At 37.6% G+C, this 19,176-nt stretch overlaps 1 protein-coding gene across 23 annotated transcripts in view; it reads left to right on the top strand.

The window, feature by feature from the left end:
- Positions 1 to 19,176, top strand: part of CADPS2 (calcium dependent secretion activator 2) — a 590,044-nt gene that overhangs the window by 389,913 nt on the left and 180,955 nt on the right. For all 23 annotated transcript variants that reach the window (XM_043463600.1, XM_043463598.1, XM_043463588.1 and 20 more), the window contains exons 10-11: positions 17,392 to 17,500; positions 18,770 to 18,970. In XM_043463600.1, the coding sequence (XP_043319535.1) occupies positions 17,392 to 17,500; positions 18,770 to 18,970 (310 nt within the window). The remainder of the gene's footprint in view (positions 1 to 17,391; positions 17,501 to 18,769; positions 18,971 to 19,176) is intronic.

Here is a 19,176-nt window from a genome sequence, read left to right as displayed (position 1 = left end):
AAAATTCAAAAAAAGAATTTGAATGCTTTGAGATCATTAATTGTTCTTTACGGAACATTAACCATGTCTTTGGAGAGCTGGAAAGTTCTCCATGTAACAAAAATATGTTTTAACATTTTAAAGGCAACCTCCAGTTTAAACCAAAGGAGGTAAACCTCTATACTCCATAATTAAAATTTAGGATAAACACCACCAAACTGTCATTTCAAACTATCAATTCAGATGTATTCTACCTGACATAGCGTCTTGAAATTTGAAGTCACATGTAAGTATTGTGAAAGTGTTAGTCACTCAGTTGTGTACGACTCTTTGCAGCCGCTTAGACATAGCTCGCCAGGCTTTTCTTTCCATGGGATTCTCCAGGAAAGAATACTGTGGTAGGTTGCCATTCCCTTCTCCGGGGGATCTTCCTGACCCAGGAATCGAACCCAGGTCTCCTGAATTGCAGGCGGATTCTTTACTGTCTAAGCCACCAGGAAAGCATTGTATCTTTATACAAATGTATGTATATACACGTGTTCACACAGAGAATCCCATGCCCAAGTGTATTGAGATTTACATGCCAGTACTCTGACAACTCTTTTAAGTGTTAAATATAATTGAATCATCCTTTCAATTCCAAATGTAATGGGAAAACGGGTGTACACACTTCAAAATCAAGATGGGTATGTATGGAGATTTAGCAGAAGGACTCATTGGGAAGTAGTGGGTCATTTTATTAGTATCTTTAAAGACAGCTCTCATTCTATTGGCACATGGCTTGTGGATCCATACCTGCAGACTGCACTGTTGAAAGGTGAGGGAGTCGTTTCCAGGAGGACAGTGTACCCCTGCTGTGTCTGCTGCCGCCATCAGCAGAATGGTGCTCTGGTGATAATGTGAATCTCATCACCACTCGTGAGTGTGTATTATCTGAGTGATGGAGCTGGAGGTCTAGCCATCAGCCCAAGAATTTGTGCTCATAAAAATTGATTGAGAGTCTCGTTTGCTCAGCTGCAATGTCGTTGTTCAAAGTGAACACTTGCGGAGCTGCTGAGGTGAAGAGACTTTCCAGAGACTCTTGTATCAACATTTAAATCCGAGTTGAAAATGGGAAAATGAATTACTTATCATTGTGGGGTGTTAACTGAGCTAAGTAAGATTAGTTTTGGACCCCATTTACATTCTAAAGCTGGTATGCTTACAGTATTAAAAAGATTTTTCATGCTTTTTTTAAGAGGCTGCATTTGTTTCTGATGAAGGTAAATTTGGGTCCAAGCCAAACTGAAAGAACAGTGATTTTGAGGAATACGTTGGAAATCTTCCCAAAACTTACATGTGTTTTTATTAAACTTATATGTGTTTCTTATTAATTTTTCTTAAGCATATTCAGTGTTTTAGTGTTACATTTGGAGGATATCATTGATGTAAAGTACTTATGACACTAGTATGCTTTAGTTCATTGTAATAAACCATTTAATGGCTTTAAAACTCCATATTTGTATCTACAATTTAAGCAAACTGAATTATTTCATAAATCTGTATTCAGCTAATACCTCCGCAAATAACTGTATGCCCTCAGATGCTGCATATTTTGTGGTGATATAAAAATTCCTGAAGCACTCCCCTATTAATACAACTATTGCTATCTTTAATCTAATATTTATTATGCAAATATGGCAGGCATTTATGCAAAGCACTTTTTTACCACCACACTATCTCTTTTAGTCTTCAAAATAAGATTTGAAGATAGGTGTTGTTATCTCCTGGAGAAGGAAATGACAACCCACCCCAGTATTCTTGCCTAGAGAATCCCGTGGACAGAGGAGCCTGGTGGGCTTCCATCTATGGGGTCGCACAGAGTCGGACACGACTGAAGCGACTTAGCACGCATGCATGCATTATTATCCCCATTGTACAGATTAACTTGATGTACAAAGAGGTTATATATTAATAATTTGGCCAGAATTATACAGTTAGTATGAGGTAGGTAGTGTCTGGTGATCAGATCCAGTTCTGTCAACCTCTAGAGGCTAAGCTCCCATATCCTCTGTCACCATGCCATGATCAAATAAATGCACACAACTAGAGTTGATCTAAAGACAAACAGATATGTGCATAATCATTGTGGAACATTCATTTCATGAGGTACACAGCAGTGTTACTATGTTAAAGAAATGGCCAGTGAGTGATGGCATAAAGAGACCCGCACTCATGAAGCCCACTTACCACGGGACGTTACTGGAAACTGAAGTAGGTAGACATCTATGTTGTTCTGGCCCTGTATCAACGTGTTCACTGCTTATTGTCAATGTGTCAGAATCATGACTTGAAGTTGCTGCAAACAACAGCAGGCTACCAAGGCATAATGTTAATTACCTACCAGCTGAGCTGGCGCTGGATATAAACAGTCAGCCATGCCACTAAGTGATCTGTACCTGCTGTAAACACACGAGAGCCACTCTGTTAGTGAGATGCCATCAGAATCTGCTCTTAGCTTACAGAAGTGGCTGCACCAGCCTGGTGATATCTGAAATATCCCGCACACCCTGCTGCAGACGGCTGTCACGTTATCTGAGAATGCCACCACTGCAGGAAATTAGATGATCTAGGTTTAGTCTTAGGACATAAGCTGATGTTTGCTAATAGTAATGCAAAGTGAATAGATATACTGCTGTCAAATCAAGAAAGTCATGGGGTAGCGTCTCTCTGGCTTTACGTTTTAAACTGATTTAAGATGTACAAACCCAAGACATGCTCAGTATAGGATAAACTCAAACCATACACAAGTCTTTGTGGCCCTCATCAGAACCCCTACCAGCATGGCCCCCTCATTTCAGTCTTTTCCCCCAATGGCCAAGTAGCCATCGCTAGTAGGCTGAACTTTTAAACTTGTTTCAGTATAATCCAATCCTAATGGAATCATCCACATATATATTTGTTTTCTGAATTGTTTTGACCCACTTTTAAAATGCGTTATGGGATTTCCCTGGTGGTCCAGTTGACTAAGACTCTGTTTCCAGTGCAAGGGGCCTGGGTTTAATCCCTGGTCAGGGAGTTGGGTCCTGCACGCTGCAATGAAGATTGAAGAGCCCACATGCCACCAAGACTGGCATAGCTAAATAAATTAATTAATTAAAATAAATATTTAAGATAAATAAAAAATAAAACATCAAGTTACCATGTCAGTATCTAAAACTTCACTTTATTCCTTTTAATGGATGATTGGATTCCATAATTTAGTTTAAAATAATTTACATAACAGTTCCCTGTTTTTAGAAATTTAAGTTCTTTTCTTTAATCAACAAATAATTCTGGAATATATATGCTTGATCTCTGGGCTCATGCATGTGTGTTAGAGGATTCCCATAGAAATGAAATTGCTGAGCCAAGGCATAGATACCTATAATATGAAGTAAGATTTATAAAACTTGATGACTCATGAATATTTAAATATTCACTGAAACTTAGCTTTTTTTTTAATAGTTAACGGTCATTATGAGTCAAGTTGCATGTATTATTTTATCTTTCAAAATGCACATAGAAAAGAAAATTGAAAATTCTTTTGGCTGTGGGAAAAAAAAATCTCAGAGGAAAAGAATTTTTTAAGTTTCCTTTTTATGATAGCCTTTGTAATAATCGAGTTTTCTGTAAATGAAATAATGGATTTATTCTTCAAAATAGCTGTAAAATATATTGAAATGATCATTTACCTATGTCTCAAGAGTTAAAATTATAAAAGAAAGTGGAATGAGAGTGGAGCTGAATTTGATAAGGAATATCTCATAAGGATCAGGAAATGATCCCAATGCCAAAATTCCTCTTTTACATGTACCTTGTGTTCCTTTAAAATTTGTGTTGGTATTTTCATGTGGAAAAATATCCATTTCTCTTCTTTTCTAGCTCACACCTACATGAAAGAGTAAAGACCTATGAATGAGGAATGTGCAGTATTGTAACCATATTATTTATCTGAATTGAATGTTAATGAGCTTGATTTTATAAGACTCAACTTTAAAATGCTCTATATGTTTATATGTGTGCATGCATTCATATGCATATATATCTTTATACATACATGTGTAGTGTTCCTGCTGCATAATAAAGACTTGGTAAATGTAAGATAAGTAAATATTATTTCACCTTTAATTTGGGTTCCTTCTCAAACCTATATAAAACATAAAATTGATTTATATTTGAGCATCTGTGCATGTGTGCTCAGGTGTATCTGACTTTTTACAACCCTATGGACTGTCCTCATCCAGATGATCTTCCTGACCCAGGGATCAAACCTGCGTCTCCTGCATTGCAGGCAGATTCTTTACCATTGAGCCATCAGAAATCCCATATTTGAGCATACTTGAACCAAAATCATGGTGTTGCTTTTGTTCCCTTTTTTATTCATTACCCCTATGTCAATGAGAAAATCCTGTTTTTCTATCGTCAGAATACTATCCTGCTTACATTCAGTTCCTTCCATCTTCTCTCCTATCATTCTAGTAGAAACCATTATTATCTTCACATGGATTTTCACAGTAGAATCCCAGCTCTTCTCTCTGGGTCTACTTTCCACCATTCTCCTGACAATCCATTCTTCACATTGCCAGAATAATCTATTTGAAACATAATTCAGATTTTGCCAATTTTCTGTCTAAATTCTTCCATGACTGCCTATTACCCTCAGAAAACCTCTGACCGTAACCAAGGGGAAGTCCTATATATTGTCCCTGCTGTGGCCTCTAGCTTCCTCTTGGATGAGTCCTCACCTGTGACTGAGCAGCAGCTTGACTTGTAATGCTCTGCGTCCAGGTTAATTGCAGTGCCGAGAACTGGGGTTTAGCACCTCCAGGTCACCAGCCCCCTCTCTCAAATATCTAATAATATGAGTTTATTTTTAAAGTGTGATTTCTATGCAAATTTGCCTTTGAATTAAATCTCCCTACCTTTCTTCCTAGGACTGGGAAGCCTGGTTGTGCTGCAGTTCATGGGGTCAGACGTGACTCAGTGACTAAACATACACCACACACCTTTCTTCCACTCAGTTGTTGCTTAGCTTCCTAAGCATCTAAAGAAATTCGGAACTTTTATTCTACCTTGTACGTTTTCCCCATGACTGGCTTGTTCTACCTACCCACTTAGGTATCAGGTCAAATGTCACCTTAAATCAGTCTTTTTTGCCCACCCAATCTGAAGTGACTCCCCCATCATATTACCCAATTTTATATTTCTCAGAATATTTTTCTCTGATCAGAGTTATACATCCTTATATATTTATTTGTTAATTATCTCTTTGTCCCTTCTAGAATATATGCTCCATGAAAATAAAGACCTTGTCTGTCTTATAATCTACTGTGAGTAGAAACTGGCTAAATATTTGTTCAATAGATGAATATATGTGAGTCACTCTGAGCAGTGTTTTTAAAAAGACTGCCTTTCCTCTTTCTAATTTATACACTGATTGCTAAATCTTTTTTATGCCATTTGGTCCAGACAGTAAATATATATTCCCTTCAAATCCATCATGATCTTGAAGAATATATTCATCTTCCTTGATTAAATTAAGCTCTGGGATTTTTTTTTTTAATAACTCTAGCAGCACCTTTGGCCTCTGCCAAGAACATTTCCAGCTAAGGATTTTTAAGCCTTAATCTTTACTGAAATTAGACGGTGGCAGTTGCTAAGCTGCCAACTGTTAACATGATCCCTGTAGTAGGAACCCAACATACAAGCCAGAATGCGGTGGTCTCTAAGAACTCATCGTTAGCACTTACACGTGTAGACATGGACAGGTGTTGAACAGGTTGGCAGTTGAAAATAAAATGGGAGGTTTCCTAGATCAGATGATGGTACCTCATGGGACCCCAGCAAATTAAGGCGCCCTGTGATGCCAAAACAGCCTGATTTAACTCTGTTCTCAGATTAAAGTACATTTATATCCCCCAGTTCTCAACAAATCCATCCTTTATGGAGTTATTAAGAATGGATTGGGTTAAGGATATTGAGTGTTTATCATGGCTCTGTCTTTCTGCTGAATGGATTTTCAGTCGCAATATAGTATATTATATAAGCTTATAAGTCAGCTTATCCCTGAAAACAAATATCAGATCAGAATAGGTCCGACCACCTGTTTCTATCTAATTCCCTGGCACGTGGAGATGGGCCAGACTGCCTTTAGCTGGAAGCACAGGGAGCATGGGGAACCCCTGGGCCCTACCATTTAGCTTTCAGCAGCATATATTAGGGCTTCCCAGGTGGCACTAGTGGTAAAGAACCCGCCTGCAAATGCAGGAGACATAAGAGACGCAGCTTCGATCCCTGGGTCAGAAAGATCCCCTGGAGAAGGAAATGGCAACCCACTCCAGAATTTTTGCCTGTAGAATCCCATGGACAGAGGAGCCTGGCAGGCTGCAGTCCATAGAGTCACAAAGAGTCAGACACAACTGAAGCGACTTAGCACGCATCCAAAGCATATATTAAAGATTAATGCCAATTGATAATGAGTTCTCTCCAAGTGGGATTTCTCCAGGGTACCCTCACCCTGGATGTTGGCTGCCAAACCAGTAGCTACAAGGCATTGACACTGTTCAGAAGGATTCACTTGATATTATACTACAGGTTCATTGTAGGGTTTGCCTCAGTAAGGTGATTTAGCATGACCTTACAAAAGAAATGAGCAAAAGTGGAAGGCTCTTGGGGATATTAGAGGAATCAAAAGAATAAAATGCAGTGGCATTTTATGGAAACAGAACCAGGAGCTAGTGAGGCAAAGGATGGTGTTCATACTTACTTGCTTCTTGAACCAAAGTATTGAAAAGCCAAACTGCACTTTTTTCAGTTGTCTCCTGGGTCAAATTCCCTAATTGTCAGTGACAGCTTTGTTGGTCGTTGGTATTTTGTTTCTCTTCCATCTGTGTTCTTCGTTAAACCTCAGGGCCCAATCATCTGTGGTAAACTCCAGGACTGTTAGGTGACTTTTGAGATATTAGAGTAAACAATACTAAAAGAAGTAAAAAATAGAACACATGTTCAATACTTATCATTTAAATCACCATGGTTGTCAAAAGTAGGTGATTTTTCTGAAGCTGGAGGCTTTTTTACTTGGATTTTCTTTTTCTTGGTATCTCCAAAGATTTTGAAATTGGTCCTTAAACATATCCATCATGTTTAAGCTAGCTAGAAATACAGTACTTAAAGCATAAAACAGCAACTGAACCTGTACTTCAAGTTATATAAAGAAAAAAGCAACACAGATGCAAGCATTTTACACCGCATGTGAAAAACAAGTAGCCTTTTGACAGGTAGTTTTTAAAGCTAGATCTTAAATAGCAAGCACATTTTTAACACTTTAGGTATGCTATGCATATCAAGCCTAGACTCTTTAATGCATGACAGCATGAACATGACTTGTATAAAGACCTTGATAGAGATTAATCTTTTTTGTTGTTTTAAGAGAATCATATTTAAAACATATACATTGAAATATATATTCATGATAATATCCATTAGAAATAGAGGGAATAATATCTAAACTACATTTAGAGGCATCTCTGATTTTTCTTTTCATCCTCAATTTATTGTCCATTTATGTATTCAGATATTCAAGAGGTATTTTCAGTACTATGATCACTATCTTTTTAATGGAAAGAAGCAACCCATCAGCCTGGGGTGAAGTAGACATATAAATTGGGGAGAACCCAGTGAGGCTGGAAATTAGAAGCCTGAGGCATGAAGGCCAACAGTCCTTAGTCATTCCCAGCTTGGAAACACAGTCTCAAAATGGGGTCAATCCTGACATCACACTTTCAAACCTATTACGGAACAAAATATATCTCTAACCCACAATGAAATGACTCTAGGAAGGCACATAAGAAGAGAGAGAGGGATGATGGATCCCTGACAACTGGGTGTGACTTATTGGGAGACGCCTGCGTATCAGACAGGCATGGTGCTAGGTGTTCTGCATTAGTATCTCCAGTGCTCACAAGGGCTTCCCAGGTGGCACTAGTGGCAGGGAACCCATCTGCCAATGCAGGAGACATGAGAGATGTGGGTTTGATCCCTGGGACAGGAAGATCCCCTGGAAAAGGAATGGCAACCCACTCGAGTATTCTTGCCTTGAGAATCCCATGGGCAGAGGAGCCCGGTGGGCTGCAGTCCATTGGGCAGCAAAGAGTTGGGCACAACTGAACCAACTTAGCACACAATGCTGTCAGAGACCTGCAGAATACGTGTTATTGTTGTCTCTGTTTTATAGAAAATCAAGCTGAGCAATACAAGGGTTATAGTGAGATGTCCAAGGTCTTGTCAAACTGAAGCTGAAAAGAATAAGAAGTAACTGAGGGAGAAATGAAAGTGGGACCTAGATTTGAAATGGCAGACTCATTTGTTAAACATGGTTTATCTCCCTTCACTTCCAATCAAAATACTTCCAATGTTGAAATATGATTGTCCTCAGAGAGCCCTTTTCTGGATGCTTTATCAAAAATAGACTCCCTTCCCTGTCATACTTTTACTCTGTTTTATTTTTCTTCAAAACAATTCATTTGAAACAACCCAAAATTGTTGTAGGTATTGTTTATGTGTAATCCAGTCTTCTCCATATCACTGTTTGAGAATTGATATTATTTTTCTGTTTTTTTTTTCTTATTCTGATGCCGAGGACGTTATTGTATACTCAAGGCTTAGAAAAAATGCACTGCAGATATTCAATAAATATTTGTTGAATGAATAAATAACAGGGAAAACTACCCATGGAAGAAGATAGTAAAAATTGAAAGTTGACATAAAACTACAGTTAGTTATTTGCCATTCTGACTTGTAAGAAATGAAATACTAGTTATCACATCTCTAAAGGTATCAAGGAAGAACCAGATGCATCTTCCTAAAAAAGATCAGAGAGAAATAGGAGCGCTCACATCAGTCTTCAAACTGTTTTGCTAATTTGCTAGATTTTACAACTATAGGTCACTGTAAACTTTTCATCATAAATTTAAATAGTTACAATGGAGGTAATTTCTAAAATAAAACCATTAAATTGATCATAAACATTCTCAATCGAATTTGAATATTGTTGTGATTTTATGTACATCTCTAACCATTGCAAATTTTATATTATTAGCTTTTTCTCCTTGAATTCGTATTTCGATGACTGATCCCCAACAGAATTTTATTCTTAGGAAATAAGTACTATGCATCAATGGGCTTCCCTGATGGCTTAGCTCATCTGCCTGTAATACAGGAGACACAGGTTCGACCCCTGGGTTAGGAAGATCACCTGAAGGAGAAAATGGCAACGCACTGCAGTATTCTTGCCTGAGAAGTCCCATGGACAGAGGAGCCTGGCAGTCTACAGTCCATGGGGTCACAAAGGGACACGACTGAGCAACTAAGCACTAATGCATCAGAATCTTTTTGATCACTCTGTCGTGCTTATCTGCAATTAAAAATGTCTGCAAAATTGGAGTAAAGAACTCTCCTATGTTGGAGTCCTAAACCCCAGTAACTTAGAATATGACCTTATTTGAAAATAACATTGTGTGCGTCATCAAGATGAGGTCATACCAGAGAAGGGTATGCCCCTAATCCAGTGTGACTCATGCCCATATTAAAAAAGAGGGAGCTTGGAAGCAGATACACACCCCAGAGAATGCCAAGTGAAGATGAAGGCAGAGATGGACATGATACCACCGCAAGCCAAGGAGTGCCAAAACTGGCCAGCAACCCACTACCAGTGAGAGGGACAAGGAGCAAATTACCCTCACAGCCCTTGGAAGGAGCCAACCTGCTGACCCCTTAATGTTCAACTTCTAGCCTCTAGCACTTCAAGACAATACATTTCTGTTGTTTAAGCCAAATAAAGATCCAGAGAGCAGAGAGAGCAGATATAAAGAATAACACAAGCAGGCCAAAAATCCCCTTTCCCTAAAAAATCTTTGTTATTAGATCTTTTTCTCCTAAACTCCCAGATTTATTTCCCCTCGTCCCTCTTAAAAAACCAAGTCAGTCAAACTGCCTCACCTGAAGAAAAAGAAAAGTCAAGGGTTTCCCTGGTGCCGCAGTGGTGAAGAATCCGCCTGCCAATGCAGGAGACGCAGGTCCAATCCCTGGTCCTGGAAGATCCCAGATGCTGTGGGGTGGCTAAGCCCCTTTGCCACAACTACTGAGTCTGTGTTCTAGAGCCCAGGAGCCCCAACTTCTGAAGCCTGCATGCGGCAATTACTGAAGCTCACACTTCCTAGAGCCGATCTCCACAAGAGAATCCAGCACAGTGAGAAGCCTGCACACCACAACTAGAGAGTAGCCCCTGCTTGCTGCAACTCGAAAAAATCTTGAGCAACAAGAGAGACTCGGCAAGGCCAAAAATAATTATTTTTAATTACAAAAAATGAAACAAGAGGAAGAGTAAATAAAAATTCCTATGATCAGAAGGCTTTAAGTATTAAAAATGTATTTTGTATTGAAGTATAACTGCAATTATATAAATAGCACACAGCTTATAAAAACATATAAGTAATTGAAGAATAATTATTAAGGTTAAATTTGACTGGAAATGCCTATGTTAATGAGCTGAACTTAGCTTCCCTTCCCAGTTTACCTGTGAATGACTTATTTATTCTATAATGAGAAAGGGTTTCACAGTAATTCCTTTTTTGTTTTCCAAGATATGAGCATCTCCAAGATGTTTTCTTACAACTTTCCAAGATGTGAACATGGGGAAGCCTGGCTTATCTAAATAAGCAGATGGGAACAGAACCTTTGTCACAGTGGTATCTCTCACTGTCTCAAAAATTTTTTCTAATTCCTGAGTTAGATGCCCCATAAAGTGATATATCTTATTATTATTTGGTCATTTTGTAACTAGAAGGCTAAGTCGAGAAGGCTTTAGAATTGGAGCCTTCTACAGTTATGCTGAAAACAAAAAATTATGGAAACCATGTTACTTTCAAAATATGTTGTTTTGCGTGTACCCCAATGTTCATCGCAGCACTGTTTATAATAGCCAGAACATGGAAGCAACCTAGATGCCCATCAGCAGACGAATGGATAAGGAAGCTATGGTACATATACACTATGGAATATTACTCAGCCATTAAAAAGAAATCATTTGAATCAGTTCTAATGAGATGGATGAAACTGGAGCCCATTATACGGAGTGAAGTAAGCCAGAAAGATAAAGACCAATACAGTATACTAACGCATATATATGGAATTTAAAAAGATGGTAACAATAACCCTATATGCAAAACAGAAAAAGAGACACAGATGTACAGAACAGACTTTTAGACTCTGTGGGAGAAGGCGAGGGTGGGATGTTCAGAGAGAACGGCATTGAAACAAGTATACTATCAAGGGTGAAACAGATCACCAGCCCAGGTGGGATGCATGAGACAAGTGCTCAGGGCTGGTGCACTGGGAAGACCCAGAGGGATGGGATGGGGAGGGAGGGAGGAGGGGGGATTGGGATGGGGAACACATGTAAATTCATGTCAATGTATGACAAAAACCACTACAATATTGTAAAGTAATTAGCCTCCAACTAATAAAAATAAATGGAAAAAAAAATGTTGTTTTGCCTCTGATTGTAAAGAACCATACAGTTGCAACAGGAAGAATTTCTGTCAAAACCTCACTGTCACGTGTAAAACAGATAGCTAGTGGAAATCCGCTGGATAGCACGGGGAGCTCAGCTCAGTCAGTGGATGGGTAGGATTGGGGAGGAAAGTCCTAAAGGAAGGCAATGTGTGTACACGTATAGCTGATACACTTCATTGTACGGAAGAAACCAATGCAACATTGTAGAGCAGCTGTACCCCAATAAAAAAATTGCTACATAAATGCCTGCTAAAGAATGAAAATCGGGTTAGAGAGAGCTGTTAATGTCTACTTGCTTTCAAGCTTGAGGCTGAAGAGGTGAATTCTGTCACTACTTCAGTGGGAAACTATGAGGAATCAATGAGGCTCTGCTATCATTTGGCAAATAGCAGACTTTGAAAATCTGTTTGTTCGAGGATAGATTTAAAAAGTGGTGGAGGAGGGACTAAGGGAGACCTATGAAGAGATTCTATGATATTGAAATCAAATATATTGATTTTAGTTTTTAAATTTATGATAAACACAGTCTCCATTGAAAAGTTTGTAAAAAATGAGGAGTTGTCTGAGATTAATGAAAGAGTTCTGGGAGAAATCAGAAGGATTAAAACTAAAAACCAGCAGCTAATCGATGCCCACATTTTAGGTGGTGATGTACAGAATGAGGAGCTTCCCAGGTGGCTCAGAGATAAAGAACCCGCCTGCCAATGCAGGAGACGTAAGAGATTCGGGTTTGATCCCTGGGTCAGGAAGATGCCCTGCAGAAGGAAATGGCAACCTACTCCAGTATTCTGGCCTAGGAAAGAAATCCCATGGACAGAGAAGCCTGGCATGAGTCAGATATAGCTGAGCGACTGAGCATGCACACACATCCAGAATGACCACTGCTTCAGTCAGTTCTATAGAAGAAGAAAAGTTACTGAAACACAAATCTTTTTTTTTTTTTTTTTTTTTTTACTGAATATAGCTTGCATACAGTATATAACTTCCGTATATAACTTTCACAAAATCAGAAGTTTAGGTTTTACATGTTGTTATAATTACTTAATTATTTCATACACCTGCAACATTTTAGGAGTCATTTTTCATGTTTTTCTTTGAGTCAAGTGTGAACTGAAAGCAGCTCACAATGGCAGATACTAAGGAAAGAAAGAAAGTATCCAGTAAAACAAAAATCTGCTTTTCTAAGTGTGAAGAGAAGAGGACAAAACAGATGAACAGAGCAGAAATAAGAATAAAAGTAAAAAATACAACAAAAGAAGCATTTTGTGGAATTTGAAAGATATTAGTCTGCAGATACACAGACTTCCCACATTTCAGGAAGTTTAGTGAAAACAGATTTTCATCTAAACATTTCTTTCAAAATACTTTTTCAATTCAGGTTGTGTATGTTGCTTCAGATATCTCCATAACACTGAAGTGTAGAAGTCAGTAGAGTTACAGCTACAGAGAATTGATGGGAAATTGTACAACTTGAGAATTCAATATACCTCCAAGAAGTTGTTCATGAATACAAGCACTGGAAGAAAATATCAGATTGGCCAAACCATTCAGGTTTTTCTGTAACAACATCTTACCAGAAAAAGCTAAACCAACCTTTTGGCCAAACCCAGTATTATAATATGGGTGAAGATTCAGAAAATACACAATTCACTTTCCTAAAAATATCTAAAGGGAATTTCTGATCTTGGAAATGTGACTGAGTGTGCACTGCTGTGTGCTTCGTCACTCAGTCGTGTCCGACTCTTTGCAACCCCGTGGACTGTAGCCCATCCAGGCTCCTCTGTCCGTGGGGTTCTCCAGGCAAAAATACTGGAGTGGGTTGCCATGCCCTCATCCAGGGGGTCTACCCAACCCAGGGATCGAACCCAGGTCTCCCACATTCTCAACTGTCTAAGCTACCAGGGAAGCCCAAGAATACTGGAGTGGGTAGCCAATCCCTTTTCCAGGGAATCTTCCTGACCAGGAAGCGAGTAAATGAGTGTAATATCTCAGAAATATCAAACTTAAAATATAGACGAATTAAAGAGCATAATGTTAAGAAACAAAGGTAGCTACATCTAAATTACTGTTACAAAATATTTTGACTCAAAGAAAAACTTGAAAAATGATTCCTATAATAGGTTACAGGCTTATGAAGTAATTAAGTAATTATAACAATATGTGAAATGTAAACTCCAGATTTTGTGAAAGTTATATAAGGAAGTTATATACTGTATGTAAGTTATATACAGTAAAAAAAAAATGATTTGTCTTACAGTAGGTAAAGAAAATATGGGGTCAGTGATGTCTTTGAAAACTTGTGAAGTAACTAGTATAGATTAAAAATAGGATGCCAAGGAATTTTTAGTAATCATATAGCAGAAGACAGAAATACGTATGTAAAATTCATATACATATATGAATTTTTAGTTTAAATGAGTTAAATGGACCTAGTGACAGATTCTTGGAATGGAATAAAAACCAAAATCCACATGTGAGACATACCACAGACAAAAGGCTAAAACACAGAAAGTAGGATGACAGTGTTAAATTCAGACCAAGTTAAATTCAAAAGGAGGATTAAATATATGAAAGGATTATACTTTTATATCAATTACAGATATAAGCATTACTATAAAACGAGGGGAAGCAACCTAGATGCCCATCAGCAGACGAATGGATAAGGAAGCTGTGGTACATACACACCATGGAATATTACTCAGCCATTAAAAAGAATTCATTTGAATCAGTTCTAATGAGATGGATGAAACTGGAGCCCATTATACAGAGTGAAGTAAGCCAGAAAGATAATGACCATTACAGTATACTAACACATATATATGGAGTTTAGAAAGATGGTAATGATAACCCTATATGCAAAACAGAAAAAAGAGACACAGATGTACAGAACAGACTTTTGGACTCTGTGGGAGAAGGCAAAGGGTGGGATGTCTCAAGAGAACAGCATCGAAACATGTATATTACCTAGGGTGAAACAGATCACCAGCCCAGGCTGGATGCATGAGATAAGTGCTCAGGGCTGGTGCACTGGGAAGACCCAGAGGAATCGGGTGGAGAGGGAGGCAGGAGGGGGGATCGGGATGGGGAATACATGTAAATCCATGGCTGATTCATGTCAATGTATGACAAAAACCACTACAATATTGTAAAGTAATTAGCCTCCAACTAATAAAAATAAATGAAAAAAAAAAAACAAATGAGGGTGATTTATCAAATATGTACCTGAGAGAAGATAAATAATAAACAGGCAATGCCTCAACTTGTCTGCTGCTCAACGCGCTTTCCTCTCTCTCCCATACCATTAGTAGTCTTTGGTTGCAGATTCTTAGAGATATCTAAGTAAATGTCTTACACCTATCTTAAGTAGTAGCTTTGCCAGAATTTGAGGCGATTAGCTTGTTATTTGGACTTCCCTGGTGGCTCATGGTAGAGAATCTACCTGCAATGCTGGAGACCTGGGTTCAGTCCCTGGGTTGGGAAGACCCCCTGGAGGAGGGCATGGCAGCCCACTCCAGTATTCTTGTCTGGAGAATCCCATGGACAGAGGAGCCTGGTGGGCTACAGTCCATGGGGTCACAAAGAGTCAGACATGACTGAGCGACTAAGCGCACACAGCACAGCTTGTTATTTGGGAATACAGTTGTTCTTAAGTTCCAGAATGTGAATTTTAATGTGATATAGTGGAAGGACTACCTACTAGATTGTAGAGACTTGTGTTCTCTACTCCAGATCGCGTTCTCTTTCTGGGTGGCCTTAGGAAAATCAGTTTCCACATCTGTGGACTTCGTAGTTAAAATTGCAATCTCAAGGGCTCATGCATAACCCTCATCTCTCAATAGCAGTATGTTTCAAAGAATAGTCTTACATTTCCTTTCCAGTGAAGCTTAGCTCTGGGAGTAGCTACTTGATTTAGTGAGAAATCATAGTCTCTAGTTTCCAATGTATTATTGGAATTATTGGAATGTATTATTGGAAATCCTCACCACATAATTGAAACCTATAATTCTAGCAAATGTAACAATATTTTGTTCCCTTGGTCAATTTTTACTGGTTAAATAAATACCTTATAGAATATGACAGTACTCTCAAAAAGTAAATCTGTGATGTTGAAAAATACAACAATTCTATGTGTTATTACATAATATGTATCTGATATACATGTAAATAATATTTGGAATTTGGAATGAAATTATATATTTTATCATGTTCCATTACAGTTTTGAAGCTGCTTACTATTTTTTTTTTCCAATCAGCTTTCAGTTTGCAGTACATGTTATTATATTGGTCTCTTTTCTCTAAGTAGAAATGCATGAAATATAGAAAAATACCATTACTTATACGAACCAGATGTTTTTGAGAAGGTTAAGAATTTCTTTTAAAATGTGAATAATCACTCCCTAAATAGTTTCCCAAATTATTTTTTGCTTTATTATTTGTTGTTTCATTTTATTTTTCCTGAATTTTCTTAGCATTTTGATGACCTTTTGGTGAGAAAGTAGATTCAGTGATCTATAAGATATGGAAAGAAAAAGAAAATCTAAGAGTAGCAAAAACCCTAAGTGTCTCAAGTTATTAGATTCACTGTTCCCAAACCTAGCTTTGAGTGTTTTTCCAAATTAGAAAAAGTCTCCTTACAAAGTAATTCATATTTTCTGAGAAAAACTACAAACACTGGGAAAAAAAAAAACTTTAAGTGACCTGTAATTGTACCCTGCTGTAATAACTACTGTTCTGTTCATATGAATAGTGTTTACCCAAAAAAGGGCACTCTACATTTTCTTAAATCTTTTCTCTTCATGTTGTAATACATCTTAGAAATAATAAAGAATTGTGCTGCTAGGAACATCAGGGTGCATGTATCCTTTTGAATTAGTGGGTTTTGTTTTGTTTTGTTTTTCAGATATATACCCAAGAGTGGAATTTCGGGTCATGTGGTAGTTCTATCTTTAGTTTTTTGTGAACCTTCCATGCTGTTTTCCATGGTGATTACACCAGTTTACATTCCCAGCAACTGTGTAGAAGAGTTCCTCTTCTTCACATCCTCTCTAACATTTGTTGTTTGTGATCTTTTTGATACTAGCCATTCTGACAGGTGTGAAGTGGTACCTCATTGTGGTTTTGATTTGCAGTTCCCTATTAACTAGAGGTATTGAGCATCTTTTCATGTGCCCATTGGCCATCTGTATGTCTTCTCTGGAAAAGACGTCTATTCAAGTCTTCTGCCCATGTTTTTAATAGGGTGACTTGGTTTTTTGATATTCAGTTGTATGAGCTATTTATATATGTTGGATATAAATCGCTTTTGGTCATTTGCAAATATCTTCTTCTATTCAGTAGGTTGTCTTCATTTCATATTGATAGATAGTTTCCTTTGCTGTGCGAAACCTTGTAAGTTTAATTAGGTCCCATTTGCTTATTTTGGCTTTCATTTCTTTTGCTTTAGGAGATAGATCTGGAAAATATATTGCTATGGTTTATATCAAAGGGTGTTCTGCCTGTGTTTTCCTCTAAAAGTTTTATGGTCCCAAATTTATATTTAATGTGACTAGTTTTTAATGGCTCTTCTGTTAATAGTTCATAGAATTTTGGCCAGAAGGTCATCAATTTGGGAAATGCTGGATCATAGGCATAAAAGACCTAATTGTAAATAGATAAACAAAAAGTGCTTTAATTTCTGAGCAAGGTTTTAAAAAATGCTAACATTTAATAACTTATATGCAGATTATATGTTATGATTTTAAACTTGGGCAAACAGTCTTCTGATAAAAAACTAAAAGATAAATTTAATGCAACCAATATGTAAACTTTTTTCTCATGCAGGTTAGCCAATACACCTTTGCTATGTGCAGTTATAGAGAAAAAAAGTCTGAGCCACAAGAATTAATGCAGCTTGAAGGATATACTGTGGATTACACAGATCCCCACCCAGGTAATTCCTAGTTGAATCACTGCCATGCCTCTCCTGTATTCATGAAATTCTCATAAATATCCTGTGTCTATTTTCCATTCAAACTCCGTTCAGTAAATGGAACATATTTCATTCATACACCTAGATAAGACTTGATGGGATTTAAATTGTATCTTTATGAGGTTACTTAGTTCTAGCCATAACTCACCGTGTCTGTTAACTTAGTGAAAGGATGAAATATCTGAAAGATACTATAATACGGAAATTATATGAGAAGTATCAGCAGTGCTTTCAGAAACTTCTGTACTGAAAAGCAAAAAGGTACAAGAGACAGAAATAGGGAAAGAAATGACTAATGAATTACTACCATATATTATATTCTACTAATTTTCTCCCTAACAATGGATACTTATATTTCTCTCCCTCCCTCCTAATGTATTAATTCTGGGTATAGTACTGGATACTCAGTGTCTGAGATTAGTGAGTGAGTGAGTAAATGTATGATTATGTGGAGATTAATAAAATTAATCAGTGAGGTGAAGAAATATATGGATTTCCCTGGTGTCTTAGTGCTAAAGAATCCACCTGCCAATGCAGGAGACACAGGTTTGATCTCTGGGTCAAGAAGATCACCTGGAGAAGGAAATGGAAACTCACTCCAGTATATTTGCCTGGGAAATCCCGTGGACAGAGGAGCGGGCTACAGTCATGGGACTGCAAAAGAGTCGAACATGACTTCACCACTAAACAACAAAAAAGAAATATATGTATCTGCTAATAAATAGAATAAGAAATTAATATAGAGAGATGAAAAAAGAGTCAGTGATTATATCCACTAATAAATCACTTAAAATCCAAAATATCTTCCTTGTGAAAGAGTTTTGCAAAAGTAAAATACTGTACAATGTAAATATCATTTTAGTCTTACCTGTATTGTTTTCTGCTAAACTGGTCATATCTGTCTCCTACATATAGAATGAGAAATGTGCTAACAGAAAACAGGAGTGTTTTCTCTGGCATGAAATACCAGACTTTGCTATGCGTTCTTGTGTGTGTTGCAGAACTCTGCTGTGTTATAAACTTTTTCCTAGGCTATTTTTAATTTCCAAAGTGATATGGAAGTATAACTCTTTCTCATATCCTTTCCCTTCAATTCTTCAATTGTGGATATGATTCAAAGGCACTGAGCTGCAAATAGCAGATCAGTTCTTTTCCATGAGACCACTTAATGAATGAGGCTACAATCTGTCAACTGTGTGAATTTTTAGCAATGCTTTTTTCCCTCCACAGGCCTTCAGGGTGGGCATATGTTCTTCAATGCTGTTAAAGAAGGAGACACTGTAATATTTGCCAGTGATGATGAACAGGATAGAATACTGTGGGTTCAAGCCATGTACAGGGCCACTGGACAGTCTTATAAACCTATTCCTGCAATTCAAGCCCAGAAGCTGAATCCTAAAGGAGGAAGTCTCCATGCAGATGCTCAACTTTGTAAGTTTTGTTGAAAAATAATTTGATTATCAATTAATAACCTTAATAAGATATAAAATTGTCTGAGTCAAATTTGCTCAGTATTGTAGTTTACATCATTACCTGATTCCTAATTGAATAAAAATAGTTCATTTTCATAGTCATAGAATAAGTTATCTAGTTTTTCACATAAACCTGGAGTAAATGGTGCGTGTGGTTTTCAGTCA

This window comes from Cervus canadensis, chromosome 3 (genome assembly GCF_019320065.1).
Source record: "Cervus canadensis isolate Bull #8, Minnesota chromosome 3, ASM1932006v1, whole genome shotgun sequence".
Lineage (NCBI taxonomy): Eukaryota > Metazoa > Chordata > Mammalia > Artiodactyla > Cervidae > Cervus > Cervus canadensis.
The sequence above is the reverse complement of the archived record's forward strand: the minus strand, read 5'-3'. Positions and strand labels throughout refer to the sequence as shown.